General features: G+C 40.5%; 1 protein-coding gene across 10 annotated transcripts in view; it reads right to left on the minus strand.

Moving 5' to 3' along the window:
- Positions 1 to 21,728, minus strand: part of SH3D19 (SH3 domain containing 19) — a 179,115-nt gene that overhangs the window by 100,050 nt on the left and 57,337 nt on the right. For 8 of the 10 annotated variants that reach the window (XR_007476993.1, XR_007476992.1, XR_007476994.1 and 5 more), the window contains one exon: positions 2,311 to 2,350. Coding sequence is in view for 5 of the 10 variants with exons in the window: in XM_049709061.1 (XP_049565018.1) it covers positions 2,311 to 2,350 (40 nt within the window). In the remaining 5 variants the exon portion in view is untranslated. Of the gene's footprint in view, positions 1 to 2,310; positions 2,351 to 2,432; positions 3,069 to 4,015; positions 4,180 to 21,728 lie in introns of those variants that run through there. The other 2 variants (XM_049709060.1, XM_033403110.2) reach the window with 2 other exon arrangements.

Consider the following 21,728-nt stretch of genomic DNA (forward strand, 5'->3'; position numbering starts at 1 on the left):
ATTCCCAGGATCCACTCACTCCACACTTACTGGATGAGAATCTCTGGAGTAGATCATGGGACTCTGTTTCTGTTTTCTTAAGTTCTCCAAGTGATACCAACATAGCCAGCCCACTGCGTATGCCAATTTTTTAAGGCCTTGTGGACCCAGTATTGGATACAATATCAAAAGTGTGGCCTAGAGCTACCCACTTTTCTTGTACCGGACCTTAGAGTTCTTTCAGCATAACTAAATCAATGCTGACATTTCTGGGGAGGTGGAGGCAATGACATGAAATTTTTGACTCACGATGACTGAATTTATTTATTTAGTTGATGTTGTTGGCCCCGCCACGGGGCTTTTGGGGGATCTCGGTTCCCCAACCAGGGACTGACCCTGGGCCACAGCAGTGAAAGCCCAGGATCCTAACCACTAGGCCACCAGGGAACTCCCCTCATGATGAATTTATGAATCCTCCAGATCTTTTCCAACATATTGTTAAGGTCTATCTCCCCTATCTCCTCATGCTCCACTGATCCTTCAGCCTTAGGTGTAAGGATTTACATTTGTTCCAATGAAAACACATATTGCTTAATTCAGTTAAACTTTTGGTATGTCAAGGGTCTTATGCATCGTGATTTTATCATCCTAATTACTTTTTACCCTTCCAACTTTATGTCAGTCAAGCACGCTGTCAAAGTCCTCTTACCTTGTCTCTTTTTCTTTTTTTTAAAGATTTTTTTTTGATGTGACCATTTTTAAAGTCTTTATTGAATTTGTTACGATATTGCTTCTGTTTTACATCTTGGTTTTTTGGCCGCGAAGCATGTGGGATCTTACTTCCCCGACCTGGGATCAAACCCGCACCCCCTTCATTGGAAGCATAGAGTCTTAACCACTGGACCGCCAGGGAAGTAAGTCCCTGTCTTTTTTTCTATTATTTATTTTTTTAAAATAAGTTTTTGAATTGGACATTTTAAAGTCTTTATTGAATCTGTTACAATATTGCTTCTGTCTTATGTTTTGGTTTTTGGTTGCGAGGCATGTGGGAATCTTAGCTCCCCGACCAGGGATTGAACCCACACCCCCTGCAATGGAAGGCAAAGTCTTAACCACTGGACCGCCAGGGAAGTCCCTTCTATTATTTTTTTAAGTATTAAAAAATCACTCTTACACATATTTCTATGAATGTGGTTGTGGTTATATAACTGTATGTGTTTGTCAAAACGCACAGAATCAAACAGCAAAAAGAGTGAATTTAAATGTATGTGAATTACAACTGAAAAAAAAAATCAGCCTTATATCCCAAATACTCATTTACATTTTCCTCCCAGATTAGGTCTCACTAACTTATTCTGATTGACAGTCTCTGCAAAATGTATTGCTGTTCTAACTAACAGAGTTTTCATAGATTTTGTATTTGTATTCATCTGAGGTCAATGCATTCTAGAGTTTGATACCTTGAAAAAGCATCAGGATTTGTTTACCAGGCCACTCAACCCAGTGAATGTATTATTACCATTTTATCAATTCCCACAATATAAAATGCAAAGAAAAAGTGATGGAATGTGGAATAAGGTGAAAATAGTATTTAAAAAATTACAATCCTTCACAGAACTGGGTTAAAAAATCGAATACAGGTCTGTCATTCTTGCCTAGGAGTGGAAGTTAGACAATTTCCCACATATAAGTTTGACAAGGATTTAAAAAAATACTCTTCAGTGCTGGTGAAGGTCTTGTGAGACATACTCTCAGACAGCACGAGAAAGAGGCTGAAGTAACAGAACCTTCCCAGCCATTTGAAACTATCTAACAAGAACTTAAAGAATTCAGCTGGAGTACATATATACTGATAAAATCTAGAAAGAATTACATCAAATTTTTAGCAGTAGCCAGCCATTTCTAGCTGATGAAAGACATGCTGTTTTTTTTTAATGCTTTATATTTTAAAAAATAATTTAAAAATTTCTACTATGAGCCCATGTTAGTTTTATAATTAGGAAAAAAGCAGTACATATTTATAAAAATACCAATTAAAGAACAAGGAGGAAAGTAAACCACAAAAGGAAAGAAGCAGGGATAAAATAATTTTTTGCAAAGATATACCTGTCACTGATAGGAATTCTCAAAATAAAATATGTCTTCCAGGTAGTCAATAATTTTATAAAGAATTTTTGTTCAGAGAATGAACAGTATTTCCCTTGTGAAGCTTGAGTGCTACAGAGGATTCAGGTATACAGTATTTCTAAAAGGGACACTTGCACTCCCTCCAAACAATATTTTCCAAATGAGAAGCTTTATACAGAGCTAGTAAATACTATAAATTCATACCTTGAAGAACGATGCTCTGGTTTATTTCGTTCGTTTCGATCTGTAAAGAAAGAAGACAGTTACATTTTAAAATGCTCTTTAGACGTCCTGGAAAAGAAGTTCTTACATCCCAGCTGCCGTACCCTTAGATTTCACAAAGGACTGTTCAAAGGTTGCTGTGTCTTCCCCTTGTAAGGCTCTTCTTCAGAGTTGAAAGGATTTGTCTGACAGAGGAGGTACGAAGGATACAAAGAAGGACAGGCGTGTAAGGGTTTTACAGTTTGTTAAAATCATCTACTTAGAAAATATATCATTACATGTATTGTTTCATTTTCAAAGATCTTTGCTGTTTTAAACACTTTGCTAAAACCAAAACAAATTTAGCTAAGGAAAGAAAGTAAGGAAACTGAAAAGCCACAAATTACTCAGCTCAAAAAAATCATTCCATGAATCATGGTTGGCAAAAGCTTCTAACAGGATGGGGAGGGGGAAAAAATGAGCAGTCAGCTACATCTGCAAATACCCAGAGACCAGTAGAGCCTCTTCCTTAACTCTCTACCACCCAGAACTTTTCAGAAGTTGGATTTCCATGTTTCACAGATAATTAGGTCTAATGTGCCACAAGGCAGTGGTTCTCAACCAGTGCCCACTTTGCTCCTCCTCCCCAAGGGGACATCTGGCAATGCCTGGAGACTTTGTTTGGTTGTCACAATCAGCCTGAAGACTATTATATACAAGAGAAAGAGCCACGAAACCCACAGGATGTCTTTTTTTGACTCTGAGTAATTATTTTTTCTTCAGTGCATGCTTAAAAATAAATAAATGAAGTAAAAAGATCTCAGTGTTACGAAAAAACTAACAACAGAAAGCAGTGGGTAAGGGGCTTCCCTGGTGGCGCAGTGGTTGGGAGTTCGCCTGCCGATGTAGGGGACACGAGTTCGTGCCCCGGTCCGGGAGGATCCCACATGCCGCAGAGCGGCTGGGTCCGTGAGCCATGGCCGCTGAGCCTGCGCGTCCGGAGCCTGTGCTCCGCAACGGGAGACGCCACGACAGTGAGGGGCCCGCGTACCGTAAAAAAAAAAAAAAAAAAGGAAGCAGTGGGTAAGCCACAATTAAATCCTACACGATGACTTTTAAAAATCCTATGCAATGTTATCAAAATACAGTTCTCTAAAGTATCTTCTGAATTAACACTAACATGATATAATTTAATGGCAAAACAAAGATTAGACAAGAATTCTCTTTTTTCTTCTTCCTTAATTTTACTGCTGATGGAGCAGCATAAAGGCAACGAAGACATTCTCTAAAACTTCTAGAGAGATTTATGGAAGAAAAGGAATCAGATTTACATAGTTAAATATAAATTCTTTCTGAATGGGTTCATAATAAACAAGAAATGTCTTTTTAAACCAAGGAGTTAGCACACAGGAAGACACTGTACTCTGAAACTCTTAACAAGTAGGAAGAGTCACAATAAAACATGTTTGTTAAGATATAATGCTCTTCAAAAGGCACAAGGCTAATATGCTTCTGGTTCCAATTTCTCTACACACTGAGTGCTACTGCTGCTTTTAAAACTTTTGTTTTAATTTAACTTGGTTTACCCCTCCCTTAAATAAAAATAGAGTTTTTCACTTGTTGAGTACTAAAAATTTAAAGTCAGGAATACAGTGCACATCTACTAGATGTAGATCAGCTATCCTCATAACAAAGCAACAAGTCTTACCTGCGGCTAAGGATGAGCTAAAAGTCTGCCCGTAACACCATTTGCTGTGGCTGTGGTCCCAGTTTCGTTCAGTTTTTTTAGGCATGTAATAGCGAATTCCCCTACAAATCTTCCTAGTCGTACAACACCCAGGAGGAGGGGAGAAACAGAGTCACAATGCATGTAAACAAGACCCAGCATCTGAGGGCTCCCCTCCAGGGCCTGTTCTGATTGGCAGATGTGTTATGATCAGTCTGCACAGCTGGAATGTGGCCATTCAGGAAGTGGTTCTCCTTCTTTCCTGGTTAAAACAGGAAATTCTACAGTCACTTTAATACTTTCTGCTCTAAGAAAATACAAATATCTCCCCACTGTACTTCCCTATTGAGAAGTAATTAAAATCTGAGACAATAACTTGATAATCTGTTGGAGGACATTTTAAACATTTCCTCCCAAATTCACTCTTAGTGTTACATGTGTTACATTTCTATGTAAATATGCATACACAATTACTCCTAAGACCCATATATTTGATAATTTCAGGGTAAGGGTAATTTATCCATTATTCACAATATTCCCCAGCCCCTAGCTCTTGGCAATGGAAAACAAATTAAAATACATGTTCTTGGCTTGATCTTTTTTCTTAAAGTATACAAATAACTGTACTTCACATTTTGCCATAAGCCATCTTTTAGCTTGAAAACATATAAATATGTAGTGTCTGTATGTTGTGTACCTCTGTGTCTACACATATTTTTATATACTTATTTTAAGCAAAGTAATTTTCATGATAGCCGAGGCTATTGTGCAATTGTCAAGAGATACATTAGCGGTAACACTGAATTTCTGGCAAAATAGTAAGTGGTTATTTTGATCCAAAAACTAAGACTGAACAAAACAAAGCACTGAGGGCAGATTTGGGATCTGGATCTTGCCAACAATAATAAAACACTTGGATTAAAATCCCCTTACGAAAAATGAGAACAGATCTGTAGCAAACACAGAAATTTCATCTTGACTACATACAGTGCTTTAAGCATATGGTTTCTATTTATTTCTAATTAAATACTCTTTGGCACACTCCCCCCAATTTTTTTCAGTTTCTAATTTTTAAATAATTAGAATATACTTGCAAAGGCTTCCCAAACTTTTATATACTTAGAAATCACACAAATAACTTACTAGCCCAAAGTCTCACCATTTCCACAAAGAAAAGAGTTATTAAAGATAAGAATGCCCTAACTCTAAAATTTAGTTGCCAAATGGTGCACATTTGCTGTGGATAATGCACTAACTCTGGGGGCCCACCAAGTAGAGCGCGATGATCTTTAGGTCACTCAAAGATGAGCAGTACACTCTCAATGTGAAGGTCAGCATGGCTGGGTGGCTGTGTGAAAGTGTGTTGGTTTCGTAGGTGTATGTCACACACACACACCCCCACACACACACACGCCAATGGAGAGACAGAGAGAGGGAGAGCGAGAAACCTTGCATTCCCTGTCCCCATTCATCCACGTCTCCTAGTTGATAAAGCTAACTGAGGAAATGGAAGAATACCCTGCAAGAAGAACAAAGGCAGAAAGTAGGCAGAACTGGTGCAAAGGGTGCTGAAGCCTGGATGTGTGTAAATGTTGTGAGGACACGGAAAGGAGGCAACGTGCACATCAAGGGGACCAAGAATCAGGAGAGTGCTGGGAAGTTTCCATGGGTCTGTGTGAGAACTCTAGATTACCCAAATTTTCCTGCCATGATGACTCCTGGTTCTAAGTAATCTGACATACGTGATGATTCCAATGTTCATATATTTAGGTGGTATACCACCATTGTAGAAATAGGCCCTTATTCTGGCAGGGACAGCTTTTTGGGAATGGCTAGACAGATTCTACTGATGCTAATTATTCAGGGTGATCCTCAATCTAATAATATGACAAACACTTTGAAATGAAGATGACAAAAATGCAAATGTCATCTTTTGCTTTGATTAAGAAGAACGGCCAACTCAGAGCTTATTAGAATCTACTGTAAGACATTCAGGCTTTGAGGATTTGGCTCTGATCACTTAACTGGAGAGAAAAATCAAACCCCATTGGGTAGGGACTTACACTACTTGCTCAAGTCGGCAACAAAAGGTCCGAAATCATTCTTTGAAATTAGTGGGAAGACAGTCCATGGGAATGAAAATACACAGAGTGGGAATCTGTCTTGTACCTCATATTGGAATACTAACATGTCTCTTTAGAATGACCATTATCTGTGAAGGGATTCTGGATCAGACTCCAAAGCATTACTTACATACTCCGGCTTGGGAGTACGTATGAATAGTTTATGTTTTTTAAAAAAATGGTCAATGCCAGTCAGTATTCACTGAAAGATACACACATTCTGAAGAATTCCTTGCACCTACGGTATTATCGCCTCTTTACTTATGATAAGCAGAATAAATAAAACAATGAATCCCTCCATTAGAAGACAGGGTATCTAGGCAGGGTTCACAAATCCTACTTTAATGACTCTTTAAAAGATAGCAAAACTGGTTCTACTCAAATAGAACGTGAATGGAATTTTATATATCTCAGATGAGAGTTTCAGAGGTTTTCCTAAAATCTTTAAATGGTTCTTATATGTAGGCTGAGAAAATAGCAAATACGCCTACTTGAAAAAAATCCAGCATTCGTTCTAGAAATTACTGACACCAGCTAATACCTATTCACCTCCTCTTTTTTCTTCTTCTTTTTTTTTTTTTGGCTGTGTTGGGTCCTTGTTGCTGCGCTTGTGCTTTCTCTAGTTGTGGCGAGCAGGGGCTACTCTTCGTTCCAGAGAGCAGGTCTCTCATTGCGGTGGCCTCTCTTGTGGAGCACAGGCCCTAGGCACAGGGTCTTCAGTAGTTGCGGCACACAGACCCTAAAGTGTGTGGGCTTTGGTAGCCGCGGCACGTGGGCTCAGTAGTTGTGGCACATGGGCTCTAGGGTGCGCGGGCTTCAGCAGTTGTGGCACACGGGCTCAGTAGTTGCAGCACATGGGCCCTAGAGTGTACGGGCTGCTGTAGTTGCGGCTCATGGGCTCAGTAGTTGTGGCACATGGGCTCTAGGGCATGTGGGCTTCAGTAGTTGTGGCACACAGGCTCAGTATTTGCAGCACATGGGCCCTAGAGTGTGCAGGCTTCAGTAGTTGCGGCGCGTGGGCTCAGTAGTTGTGGCACATGGGCTCTAGGGCACACAGGCTTCAGTAGTTGTGGCACACAGGCTCAGTAGTTGCGGCACACAGGCCCTAGAGTGTGCGGGCTTCAGCAGTTGTGGCACATGGGCTCAGTAGTTGTGGCATGCAGGCTCAGTAGTTGTGGCTTGTGGGCTTAGTTGCTCAGCGGCATGTGGAATCTTCCTGGACCAGGGCTCGAACCTGTGTCCCCTGCACTGGCAGGCTTCTCAACCACTGCGCCACCAGGGAAGTCCCTCACCTCCTCTTTCTAATTCCATTTCACCACCCTCATCCAGGTGTGTTTCCAGACTGATTTTTAGCCACTTTTGAGACTCCCACAGTGACTAGTATATTGCTCTTTTAAATGGTAGGTTTTCAATACATATGTATCTGTTGTTGTTGAACTTAAGCAAGAAAGTTACTACTCTCTTGGTCCAAGGAATGAAAGACAACATCTGTGAGTGACGGTTGCATGAGAGAAGTGAGGTGTATTTACATGAGCGCTGCCCACGCTTCTGTGGATAAGTGGAAACGTCTGGTCTACAGCACTGCCAATACTGACGCCTTTCATTAATTCTAATTATAAAGCGCCTCAACTCGTTCAAATGCAGCAGGCTAAAATCACAGGGGGAGAGGAATTAGAGAGGGAAGGGAAGTTTTTTCCATGTGGAAGTTATGTTTCAACAAAGCAGCAGACTGTCTCTGGAATCTTGTTTTCTCCTTCCCATGCCTGCTGCCTTTACCTGCATTTTAGGTTCTGATCAGCACTTGTATGAATGGTTGTGTCTTGATCGAATTTTCTGGTTCCTGTCTCTTCCCCTCCAATACAGCCGTATTGCTGGCCAGATAAGTCCATGCCTCAGAAAAATTACAAATTACTATGTGCCCCAGACCCTGAGAGGACTCCATGAGGTAATGACAGTGACATCCTTAGAACTCTGTCTGTGCATAGTAATAAATGTCAGCTGCCATCTGGCATTCAAAGGCCAGCTATTAACTAGGTGGAGTGCCTAGTACTGCAGAGTAGTGATTGCACAAGTTACTTAACCTCTCTACACCTCAGTTTTCTCATCTACAAAATGGGGAAGAATACTATCTTTGTAGAGTTTTTGTGAGGATAAATGAATTAAACGAGCTTAGCGCAGTACCTGGAACATAAGTTTTACAACTCGAATTCTGCCACGACTATTTTTTTTTCTTTTCTGGCATGCCGCACAGATTGCAGGGTCTGGTTACCTGACCAGGGATTGAACCCAGGCCACAGCCCAGAATCCTAACCACTAGGCCACTAGGGAACTCCCCTGTTATGACTATTCTTATTATCCTTCATGCCTGGCTCAAGAACCACCTTCTTCATGAAATTGCCCCTGACTCTTCTTCCTCTTCAGCACCCTTGTATTAGTTTCCTGTTGCTGCTATAACAAATCACCTTAACCTCTGTGGCTTAAAACAACGAAGATGTATTTATTATCTTACAGTTCTAGAGGTGAGAAGTCAAAATAGGTCTTACAAGGCTAAAATCATGGTGTGTGCATGGCTATATTCTTTCTGGAGGTCCTAGGGAAGAATCAGTTTCCTTGTCTTTTCCAACTTCTCGAGGTCACCCGCATTCCTGGGCTCATGGCCCCTTCCTCCAACAATGTAGCATCTTTAAATCTCTGACCCTGACCTCTTCTTCCGACTCCCCCTTCCACTGTGGAGAAGCCTTACTATTGATTACATTGGGGCTGCCGGGATAATCCAAAATAATGTTACATCAAGATCAGTTGATGAGGAACCTTAATTCCTCTTTGCCATGCAATACAACATGATCACAAGTGCCAGGGATTAGGACATGACATCTCTGAGGGGAGAGCATTATTCTGCCTACCACATCCTACCTGAACTCTCGTACTATCTATACAATTCACTTGACATTTAGCAATACTAAATAATACTGTATTATTATTTAGTTTTAGGCATCTGTCTACCCCCTTATCCTATCAGTGTGTCTGATGAGGCAGAACTCTATCTTAGACTCTGCTTCACAGACTGCCCCCTGTAAATGTTTGTTGATAATGGTAATACCCAATGCCCTCCCAAGCTCTTTCCTTTCCTGCGCTGCATTCTTTAGGCTGTGGTTGGTTCACTGATATATCTGATACTGCTGAAAAATGTGTCTTCCTGAGAATTCCCAAACATTTTTACTTTTTATAAACACCCTAGTGATTTAAGGATCACCTCTGCCCTAAAACAATCCACACTTGGTCTATTCTTCTGTCTCAAAGTAGCTCTCACCAAACCAAACTACACACAGGAGAAAAAAAAAAAAACTACATAGCACATTTGAACTGGAAGAAGAATCAGCTATTTGATAACAGGCTGCTACTTCTTTTTAAAAATTCTTCCTTAAATAGTTCAACTAAATCTTTTTTTTTTTTTTTTTTTTTTGCGGTATGCAGGCCTCTCACTGTTGTGGCCTCTCCCGTTGCGGAGCACAGGCTCCGGACGCGCAGGCTCAGCGGCCATGGCTCACGGGCCCAGCCGCTCCGCGGCATGTGGGATCTTCCCTGACCGGGGCACGAACCCGTGTCCCCTGCATCGGCAGGCGGACTCTCAACCACTGCGCCACCAGGGAAGCCCTAAAGGTCCATTCTTACTGCTCCTTTCCCTTTACTCAGGATGAATTTACAGATGTCGCAACAAGGTTTTACCTCGGTAGAACTGACTCTGCAAAGTGAGCAAATATCAGAAACCACTGGAATCAAGAGACTCCCTTATCTGGGCAAGCAGGAAACAAAGGGAAGATCACATTATTCCAAACACCACACACCTCACTCTGATGTGCAAACCTTTCCCACATGGTTGAGGAGTTTTCTGATCTGAGTCTTATTTTTATCCACAGTGGGGCAGTCTTGGCCTCTAATCTAGAATGATGAAAAACATTTTTTTTCTTTTACTCAAGAAAAGGTAAGGTCACATCCAAGCCTGGCCACGTTACCTTACTGACGGGTAGAGAATGTATTCTCTGTACAACAACACATGGCTTCTTGCAAGTTCGGGCCCGCCGAGCTCCCTCCTCTCCACTCCGTTAACAAACTACCATCCACGCAGGCACCTTCAAAGGCTACTGGAACACAGACAAGGAGCATGCCCAGTGGCCTCCTGCTCTTTAGCTGTGTGGCTCAGTTCTGACTCTTCAAAGGAACTCGGGGTGAGAGGAGGCCCGAGAGGCATCTTCCATCTCTGCTTTGAAGCTTGTTTGTTTCCCATGGGCAGAAATAATGTTTCCCTCCAACCCCCCCAGGCCTCCCACCCCCACCAATACACACAGTGCCCCGCACCTGTTGGCACTTATCACATTTTGACTCACGTTATAATTCTCTTTATGTCTTCACGCTTCCACCACTACCAGTTCCTCTAAGACAGGGCCTTACGTACCCTGTAATGCCTGGCAGAGCCCCTTACACACAGTAGGGAAACCTAAGTATCTGTCATTGAATATACTGGTATGAAACCTCTCCAACACCTCTGCAAAGTGGACAGCCTTTGTGTTGTTGGTGTTTTTTTGGAAGAGGCGGCTGTTATTAATTCCTAGAGAAGAGATTTTGTGCATTACCATGGGAAGGCTTCAAATAATTCTGATTTGGAATGAAAGCATTTTGAAGTGCTACTTCAGAGTTGCAGAATTAGTAAAACATATTCATGTCATGAAAAAATGCACTGTTTAAGTGAGGGCAGGGAGGCAATGCAATGATCACAAAGAAGTACAGGAAGCTGCACAAGGGATTCACTTCTGTGGGTGCCTAGTCACAAAAAACAGTTGAGGTCAATTCGAGAACTGGCTATCAGTGGGCCAACTCCACCACCAATGACAGCTGTTATTCACCCAGCGTTTACTATGTTAGAAGCATTCTTAATACATTCGCATTTAATCTTCACAGAAGTCCTATGATGCAAGTCTTTTCCATTTTACTGAGGAGAAAACAGAGTCTCAGAGAAGCCAGTTAAATTAAAAGGGAGTATGAATTTTCAATCTGGATCTGAAGAATCCCAAAGTCCCTGCTCTTCCCACTACCTCAGAAGGCTGGCAGTCCCACTCGTTTGATGAACTACAGGGTAAATGTGAAGAAATGCTGTTCACCAGAAGCCACACTTATATTTCAGCATCAGATGGTGTATTGTTTGTGTAGAGACTGAATCCAGGGCCTCAAATTCCTTCCAACTGTTTCTGAGGTTTTCTTCAGCTCCACAAAACATACAAACGCCCTCTTATAAATTCCTAAGAATACAGAAGATTTTGACTTGGGCGTCTTATAACAAGATGTCTGGGCAAACAGTTTCAATTCACTACCTCGTGCTCTCAATAATCTTATGCTACTAACATGAAATTTATGGGCTCAACAGAGTACGGACACAGGTACATGATGGGAGGGACAATTCATTTAAAAATTAACAGATTGTGAGACAAGCTTGAATTCTGTTGGAATACTGTTTGTTGTTAATTCTTGTACCCTCGGAGTGAAATTTTTAAAAAAGAATAAAGTGACCTCAGAGAATTATTATATTTTTATAGGAAACCAATCTGGATGTTGCTGATTTTCTTTTCAAATACAACTAGCTATCTTTTTTATTGCAATGCGAAGTCCACCCTTAATGACAGCTAAGACACACAAACATTGGGGGATGAGGAGGAAGAACTATAAGAGATATTAGCCACGTGACCAGAAATTGGCTCTGGGGCAGCTGGTGTGTCATTTATGCACACCAGACTTTCAGATATCTTGGGTTTGCCTGTCATCACCACACTATTACACACCCAGACTCATGGGCACACGGTGAAATATGTTTGTTTACATCATTCATGGATTAACCCATGCACCACAGGCAGTTAAAAATTAGGTCTGAAAAACAGAGTGATCATTTGATCAGGGGACAAATGCAGCAATATAGGGATGAAATACAGGACCTATTCAACGTTGTCAGAAACCAAAGTAAGGTGTTGTGTGCTTTCTCCTCTCAGAGCCGTAAATGAAACACCAGCAGATGCAGGTGAGTGAGATGATCTCAGCCACTTTCTGGCTCAGTTTGCTCAGGTAGAGAGCCCTCTGATCTACTCAGCTCTGGGGCCAGAGAAAAAAGAAACAAAGATAATGCTGACTGTCTTGGAGGATAAGAGATTAGGAGGATAAGAGATTAAGGAATACAGCTGGAACACAACAAAATCTGCTTTCGACAAGCTCACAATCCATGTTGAGGACTGTAAGAACAAACAATTTCTAAAGCATAATGCGAATACAAAAAGTACGTAAGAACCTTAACATTCTTTTTTTTTTTTGGTTTTTTTTTTTGTGGTACGCGGGCCTCTCACTGCTGTGGCCTCTCCCGTTGCGGAGCACAGGCTCCGGACGCGCAGGCTCAGCAGCCATGGCTCATGGGCCCAGCCGCTCCACGGCATGTGGGATCTTCCCGGACCGGGGCACGAACCCATGTCCCCTGCATTGGCAGGCGGACTCTCAACCACTGCGCCACCAGGGAAGCCCAAGAACCTTAACATTCTTGATTGACATATCAACAAGAATTGTGAGAATCTGCCAAGTCTTCAACAAAAATATTTGCACAAATTCCCAGACCTCCCTCAAATAACAATTTCATCAAAATCCATGTATTTCCTGTGTATATCTTTGTAGCATGAGTCAACTGCATTTTCATCTTTCACTAGTTTTATCAATCACTTGCACAGCTGTACTTACTTTGCAGCAGGAATAAAAAAATTCCTGCATCAGCTGACATGCAAATTACTTGGACTTACAGAGTTGCTAGTGAATAATCAAATGGTGAATATCAAAATAAATGAATGCCCAAGAGCTACCAAAATACAGAATTATAAGAGGTTTAGTTGTGACTAAGAAATCTCCAAAGGCTTCCCAGAGTAGATAGCATTTGATTTGAGCAACACTTTATTTTTTTAAAACAGTATTTATTTTATTCATTCATTCATTCATTCATTTATGTGGCTGCCCCTCGCGGCTTGTGGAATCTCAGTTCCCTGACTAGGGATTGAATCTGGGCCCATGGCAGTGAAAGCGCTGAGTCCTAACCACTGGACCGCCAGGGAATTCCCTGAGCATCACTTCAGGTTGGCAAAATTTGAGAAGTAAAAAGGGATGAAGTGCATCTGAGTTTAGGAGAATCATACGTACAAAAGTGTGACAGTGCGAAGAACTGAGGGAAAGTGTTGAGTAATCCAGTTGTAGGTAGACCTCAAGGTGTGAGGAAAATATACTGGGAGATAATATTACAAAATTCATTCAGGATCACTTGGAGCAATTCATCAATGTCATGCCTCAGCATCTGTACTTTTCTGTAGGCAATGGAGGAAAGGTAACCTGGTGGGATGGACTTGGTAGAGGGGTGGGGAATGGAAGCAGAGAGACCACTAACAACAGTATAAACCAGGATTAAAAGCAGACATAAGGAGGGAGTAAGAAGAAATGAAAGTGGGAAGGTTGAGGGGATACGACAGGATTAGGAATGGATGGTACGGTTTTGCAGGAGGAAGCAGCAGTAATGACATGGTACGGAGCATCTGCTACCAGTAACTGAGGTTAGCAGAAAAGCAAGATGAGAGAACAGGCAGGGAGATTTTAGGGTTAGGATATATTAAGTTTGAGGCTTCTAAGTGAAAAATCACATGGACATGTTTACTAGACTCATTCAAGATGGCTGAATAAGTAGTTACATCCACCTCCCCTCCCTCTGAATGTGAAATGACAATAAAATAGAACTTAAAAAACTGAGTGGAACCATAACAAACGCACAAACAAACCAAGAATGAGAGTCATCAGGGGATCAGAGATCCTGAGAAACCAGAGGCCAAGACATCAGAGGTTAAACAGGAATTCTCCCTAGGGAGCTCCTTCTGCATCAAAGAACAGAAAGTAGGCCCTGAAGCAACCAAAAAGACAGTCAATTAAAGAGCTGCATTCAGGTTACCAGATCCAGCTACTCAGCAGTGCCCAGACCACTCCACAACCAATTACACCTTAGTAGGCAGTCAAGGCTTCCCTTTTGAGCTAAAGGCAGAAAACTACTGTCCACACAAAGTTGGTGATCTGCCTGGGAAGATTCCCTGTGGGGGACCTGGGGCTTGCGAGGGAAAAAGACTAGAGTTTAAGGTAATTTATGATTTACGGTAACTTCAGTCCCAGAAATTGAGAGATGGAGAAGAAAGACATGTCCTAGAGGTAAAACACAGTCAACTACTCCATCTCCAGATACATCTAAACTCTTCCTTATTTTGGCAATTTGGGGGGGTCCTGAGCTCGCCTTCCTCCTCCCCTACAGGAAAGCCCACCTATTACTGGTACACCCATTACTATACCTGTTGACACAGGCAGTTATATCACCCAGAAGAAAGCATTTCTGAAGAAACAAACCCACTACCTATACCAGTCAATTTAGTCTTTTATTCATAAACATGTACCTACAACCAATGATAAGCAAACATCTACGGAAAATCAATGATATAAAAATAGAAAGACCAAAATGTACGATCATCTCTGGATCATAAAGAAAGAAAATTTACGGAATAAAAGGGAACATTTAAGATATTCTAACTGGCATCCTCATACATGAACAAGCATGTTACATCTATAAAAGAAGAAGATTCTGCCATGAAAAAGGAGCAACCAGAAAATAAGAATTAAATATGATTGTGAATATAAAAGATTAAACAGGCTAAAAACCAGAATAGACACAGCTGAAAGCTGAATTTGAAATCTGAAAAATAAGTTGACAGAATTTTTAAAAACACAAAGAGATGAAGATAAAAATTAACAGCAATGGAGACTAGATTTAGGAGGTGCACATCATTTCTAAAATTAGCATTTCAGGAGAAGAAAATAGAGAGGCTAGAAGGGACAAAATGCTCAAGAAGTGACAGATGAAAAGTTATGAACAAGAAATAATCTATCCTGAGGACTTAGTACATAAACATCCAGAAGGAGATTTATTTTAGGAACATGCTGTAAAATTCTGTCAGGAGAAAATCTCTCAAGAAGGATGGACAAAGGAAAGGCAAAAAGAAAAGGCTGTTATGGCTCTGTTCGCTCTGCTGTAATATCTATAGAGAGGGGTTGCTGGAGGAGAGCTCATAGGCCCAGGAGAACTGCTGGAAACAGAAAACTGCAAATCAGAAGACAAAATAGAGATTATGGGAAGACAAAAAGGCTAGGGAAGTTCTGTTCACTAGGTATTCAATAAGGGAAGATTCTGCAATATGAGGCTTAACTTCTCCATCACTCTCAGCATTGATCAGATATTATTGTACCAAAGCATGAGTCATATGATTTTCATATATTTGACTTTAAGAACTGGCTAAGAATCCACAAGAAAATATCACTTGATACCCACTAGGATGGCTATAATTGAAAAGGCAGACAATAATAAGTGTGAAAAAGGATGTGGAGAAAATGGAACCCTCACGCACTGCTGGTGTGAATGTAAAATGTGGCAGCCTCTTTGAAAACAGCCCAAAGTTACCATATGACCCAGAAATTCCACTCCTAGATGTATACCCAAGAGAAATGAAAACATACGTCCATACAAAAACTTGTTCACAAATTTTTATAACACCATTATTCATAATAGTCAAAAAGTGGAAACAATCCCCCAATCCATCAACTGGTGAATGGATAAGTAAAATATGATATAGTCATACAATGTAATATTATTCAGCAATAAAAAGGAATGAAGTACTGATATATGCTACACATGGATGAACCTTGATAACATTAGGTTAAGGAAAAGAAACTAGTCACAAAGAGACCACATATTCAATGATTCCATTTCATGTGGAATGTTCAGAATAGGCAATCTATAGAAAGACAGATAGAAAGTCAATTCGTGGTTTCCTAGGGCTGGGAAGGATGAGGGGTGAGGGTGAAAGGGTTCAGGGTTTTTTCTTGGGGTGATGAAATGCTCCAACACTGATTATGGTGATGGGTGCACAACTCTGTGAACATACTAAAAACTACTGCATTGTATACTTTAAATAGGTGAATTATTTGATATGTGAATTATATTTAATGAAGTTTTTACCCAAAAAAGTTGCTAAAAATAACAGTCCAGATTAAATGAGTGAATGGCTGAGGTTTTTATTTTAATATTTATGGAAGATTAGGACTACATGAATTGGAACTCTGAATATTCAAATTTTAAAAGTTCAGATTTCCAATTTAAAATACTGTAGAAGTGGACTTCTGGTTCTTTAATATTTGTGAAGTTCACATATTGACCTGGCCCAACTGGAGAGAATTGGTAATAATCTGAGCTGCACTTACTGACTTCCATTTCATGTGCCATGTGCATCAACCCTAACCCTCACAGCCCTGCAATTATTCTCATTTGAAAATGTGGAAACTGAAGTTCCCACAGGGTAACTAACTTGCCCAGGATCACAAGACCAGCAAAGGGCAGAACTGGGACTGGAACTCAGCTTGATCTGACTCCAATCTCATGCTCAAGATGGCTTTTCACGACAGCCCATTCCTGATCTTTTTTTAAAATAAATTTATTTATTTTTTACTTTATTTATTTTTGGCTGTGTTGGGTCTTCGTTACTACGCGTAGGCTTTCCTGATCTATCTTTTAAAATAAATAGTAAAAGAAAGTAAAAACATCACATTTCTATTAATAAGTCAAAATTTTGCTTGTAAAAAGAAAAAAACTGCAATGAAACAGAAAGGGGAAGATGTATTTAGAAGTATAGGTTTTATATGACTTTAAGCTGTTCTTTATACCCTTGGGTGACAGTTGATTGGGAAATTAATGACAATATTCTAAGACATAAAGCCTCTGGTATGACGGCTTCTATAATAAAGGGGTTTGTATTTAACTAGGGCTAGAAGGTTCTTAATCTCTAAATATGATACATGGGAAATAAAAATGAAAAACGATCTTTCAATAAAAAGCTGTAAGAAAGTCTCCCCCAGACATAGATTTGGCACTGATAGTAGTACAGCTAATTAAGCTGGAGGAATCAAGAGGGAAAAAAGAATAAGCAGAAGAAATTTCCAATAATAACTCCACGTGAAAGACACACTGATAATTCCACAGGAATAATTCTGACTATTAGACACACTGTAAAAGGATTTAGAGAGAACAGAATATCTCCAAACTTTTCTTCCTTTTTCCCAGAAACAAACAGCATTGTTTAGAGGAAAGACCTCTCACTGGTTCCCTCTCCTCAAACTTTACGATGTTAATCAACTAAAGGCAAATAAAGCTGCAAAAAATCACTTAATATGTAAGTTGAGAGTACTCTGCTGAGATCAAATAAAAAATACAATAAATAGCAAATAAAAATGTAAGTCCTTACACTATAATGGGGAAAAAGAAATGTCTCTTGCTTTCTGTTTCTCTCCATAAATACCATTAACATGCGGGAATCAAACTGTATTAAGGGGTAAGTTAAGTGACTTCCATCTCTGGTAAGGACAACTGACAACATGAAGTTCTTAACTGTTTTAGGCATTCATACCATGTTGCCTACTGGCAGAAGTTAAGTCATAAATGGACAAAGAGATTAACAAATGGCAATCAATATTGTGATTATTTTGAAAGACCAAAACAAAGCATAAGATATTAGATCTATACCATGTGTTCCCAAAGCTATTTCCTAAGTCAATGCATCACAACTGTTGGAAAAAAACTGAATATTCAAAAACTCTTGATTTATTACTCCTTTCCTGAGAATTGAGGAAAACTGTCATTCTTTGATATAAGCGAAGGGAAGACCGGGTAATGTGGTTTGAGAATCACTGCTAAAAAGGAGACAAACCATAAACAGAGAAATTTTCGAATCCTTGCAAGAACAAGAACTGAACAGGGAATGTATCTCCAAACACATCCTCTTCAAAAAGTGAAAAACTCAATGGATTTTCAAGACTCATTGTGGAATTTAACTTCCAAGGTGTTAACATATGTTTCTTCAAAGCATTAGCAGGCACTGATTGGTAGGGAAGCTAAGTGATTTCTGTGGGTTAGTGAAATAACTACTGGCACCTGAATTTAATAATAAGGAAACGAAAGCTGATTTGACCTTTAAAAGTCTATAGTAAACAAGACATGGACATCTTACTGTGAAGCCACAGAATCTTTTCACATCTTGGAAAAAAGAATGCTTAAGGATTTTCTTGACCTCAAAGACACCCTAATACATGACTGTGGGGAACTACACCTGTAGATTTTAGAGACATCATTCAAAACTTTAATAGGGGGAGGAGTCAAGATGGCCGGGTGCGAAAGCGCGGAGTTAGCATCTCCCCACAACTTGGGCACCTGCTGGCCGCTGGTGGGGGACTCTGACCCTCAAGGAGATGGGAGGAACCCCAGAATGAACTGGTAGGACGTAGGGGGACTGAGGCAGGGAGGGGCAGTGGAGGCCAGACAGGATCGGTGCCCCTGAGGCCAGAGAGATCAGGAGAGGCAGGGGGGAGGGGCCCTCCCAGACCCCAGACCAGAGGAGCACGAGCGGAAAGGAGGGCGTTTGCCCTGCCCACTCGAGCCCAGGAAGCCTGCTAGGCTCCCAGGTGAGGTCCCCTGTCCTCTGAGACCAGGGGTGGGGGCATGCCTGGGCCCCTTCTCTTCCTTAAGCCTAAGCCCCACCCCCCACAGCCCCCGGGCCTTTTCCAGCCCTGTGGGTCCTAAGCACTGGCCCCGCCCACCGACCAACCTTACCCTTGATTAGGCCCTGCTCTCCACAGCCACGGCCTTCCCCCCGCCCCCCGGCCCCCGCCACCTTTTTTTCTTTCCTTTTCCCTCCTTTTTCTTTACTACTGTGGTACCTTCCAGTTGTTGATTCATCTTTTCTACTACTGTGGTACTTTCCAGTTGTTGATTCATCATATTTTTATTTTTAGATTCTTTCTAACACATGTTAGTTTCCTAGTCTAATTTTATCTTTTACTTTGTTATTGTTTTCTTTTTTTTTTTTTGCCACCCCACGTGGCTTGTGGGATCTTGATTTGTGAGCCCGGGGTCGGGCGGAAGCTCCTGCGGTGGGAGCTCCAAGTCCAAACCACTGGGCCAACACAGAACCTCAGACTCCAGGGAATATTCATCAGAATGAGGTCTCACAGAGTTCCTCATCTCAGCACCAAGACCCAGCTCTACCCAACAGCTTACAAACTCCAGTGTTGGAAGCCTCAGGCCAAACAGCCACTAAAATAGGAACACAATCCCACATATTAAAAAAAAAAAAAAATTGGAATGGCAGAAAAATATGTCACAGGTGAAGGAACAAGGTAAAAACTTACAAGACCAAATAAATGAAGAGGAAACAGGCAATCTACATGAAAAAGAATTCAGAGTAATAAGAGTAAAGATGATCCAGAATCTCGGAAACAATGGAAGCACGGAATGAGAAAATACAAGACCTAGAAGAACTAAAGAACAAAAAAATAGGGATGAACAGCACAATAACTGAAATGAAAGATATACTAGAAGGAATCAATAGCAGAATAACTGGGGCAGAAGAACGGGTAAGTGACCTGGAAGACAGAATGGTGGAAATCACTGCCATGGAACAGAATAAAGAAAAAAGAGTGAAAAGAATTGAAGACAGTCTCAGAGACCTCTGGGACAACACTAAATGCACCAACACTCGAATTATAGGGGTCCCAGAAGAAGAGAAAAATAAAGGACCTGAGAAAATATTTGAAGAGGTTATAGTGGAAAACTTCCCTAACATGGGAAAGGAAACAGTCACCCAAGTCCAGGAAGCACAGAGAGTCCCATACAGGATAAACTCTAGTAAAAACACACCAAGACACAAATTAATCAAACTATCAAAAATTAAATACACAGCAAAACTATTAAAAGCAGCAAGGGAAAAACAACAAATGACATACAAGCGAATCCCTGTAAGGTTAACAGATGATCTTTCAGCAGAAACTCACTCTATGCAGCCACCATCACCCTGATACCAAAATCAGGCAAAGATGTCACAGAAAAAGAAAACTACAGGCCAATATCACTGAAGAACATCGATGCAAACATCCTCAACAAAATACTAGCAAACAGAATCCAACAGCACATTAAAAGGATCATACACCATGATCAAGGTGGGATTTATCCCAGGGATGCAAGGATTCTTCAATATACAGAAATAAATGAATGTGATATACCACATTAACAAATTAAAGAATAAAAATCATATGATCATCTCAATAGATGCAGAAAGAGCTCTTCACAAAGTTCAACATCCATTTATGATAAAAAAATCTCTAGAAAATGGGCACAGAGGGAACCTACCTCAACATAATAAAGGCCATATATGACAAACCCACAGCAAGCATCATACTCGATGGGGAAAAACTGAAAGCATTTCTACAAGGATCAGGAACAAGACAAGGATGTCCACTCTCACCACTCTTATTCAACATAGTTTTGGAAGTCCTAGCCACAGCAATCAGAGAAGAAAACGAAATAAAAGGAAAACAAATTGGAAAAGAAGAGGTAAAACTGTCACTATTTGCCGATGACATGATACTATACATAGAAAAGCCTAAAGATGCCGCCAGAAAACTACTAGAACTAACAAAGGAATTTGGTAAGGTTGCAGGATACAAAATGAATGCACAGAAATCTCTGGCATTCCTATACACCAACAATGAAAAATCAGAAAGAGAAATTAAGGAAACACTCCCGTTTACCACTGCAACAAAAAGAATAAAATATCTAGGAATAAACCTGCCTAAGGAGGCGAAAGACTTGTACTCAGAAAACTATAAACCACTGATGAAAGAAATTAAAGATGACATAAACAGATGGAGAAATATACCACGTTCTTGGACTGGAAGAATCAATATTGTGAAAATGACTATACTATCAAAGCAATCTACAGATTCAATGCAATCCCTATCAAACTACCAATGGCATTCTTCACAGAATTAGAACAAAAAATCTTACAATTCGTATGGAAGCACAAAAGACCCCGAATAGCCAAAGCCATCTTGAGAAAGAAAAATGGAGCTGGAGGAATCAGGTTCCCTGACTTCAAACTATACCACCAAGCTACAGTAATCAAGACAGTATGATACTGGCACAAAAAGAGAAATATAGATCAACGGTACAGGATAGAATGCCCAGAGATAAACCCACGCATATATGGGCACCTAATTTATGACAAAGGAGGCAAGAACAGACAATGGAGAAAAGACAGCTTCTTCAATAAGTGGTGCTGGGAAAACTGGAAAGCCACATGTAATAGAATGAAATTAGAACATTCCCTAACACCATACACAAAAATAAACTCAAAATGGATTAAAGACCTAAATGTAAGGTCAGACACTATAAAGCTCTTGGAGGAAAACATAGGCAGAACACTCTATGACATAAATCACAGCAAGATCCTTTCTGACCCACCTCCTAGAGAAATGGAAATAAAATCAAAAATAAATAAATGGGACCTAATGAAACTTCAAAGCTTTTGCACAGCAAAGGAAACCATAAACAAGACGAAAAGACAACCCTCAGAATGGGAGAAAATATTTGC

Source organism: Orcinus orca, chromosome 4 (genome assembly GCF_937001465.1).
Source record: "Orcinus orca chromosome 4, mOrcOrc1.1, whole genome shotgun sequence".
NCBI classification, from domain to species: Eukaryota; Metazoa; Chordata; class Mammalia; order Artiodactyla; family Delphinidae; genus Orcinus; species Orcinus orca.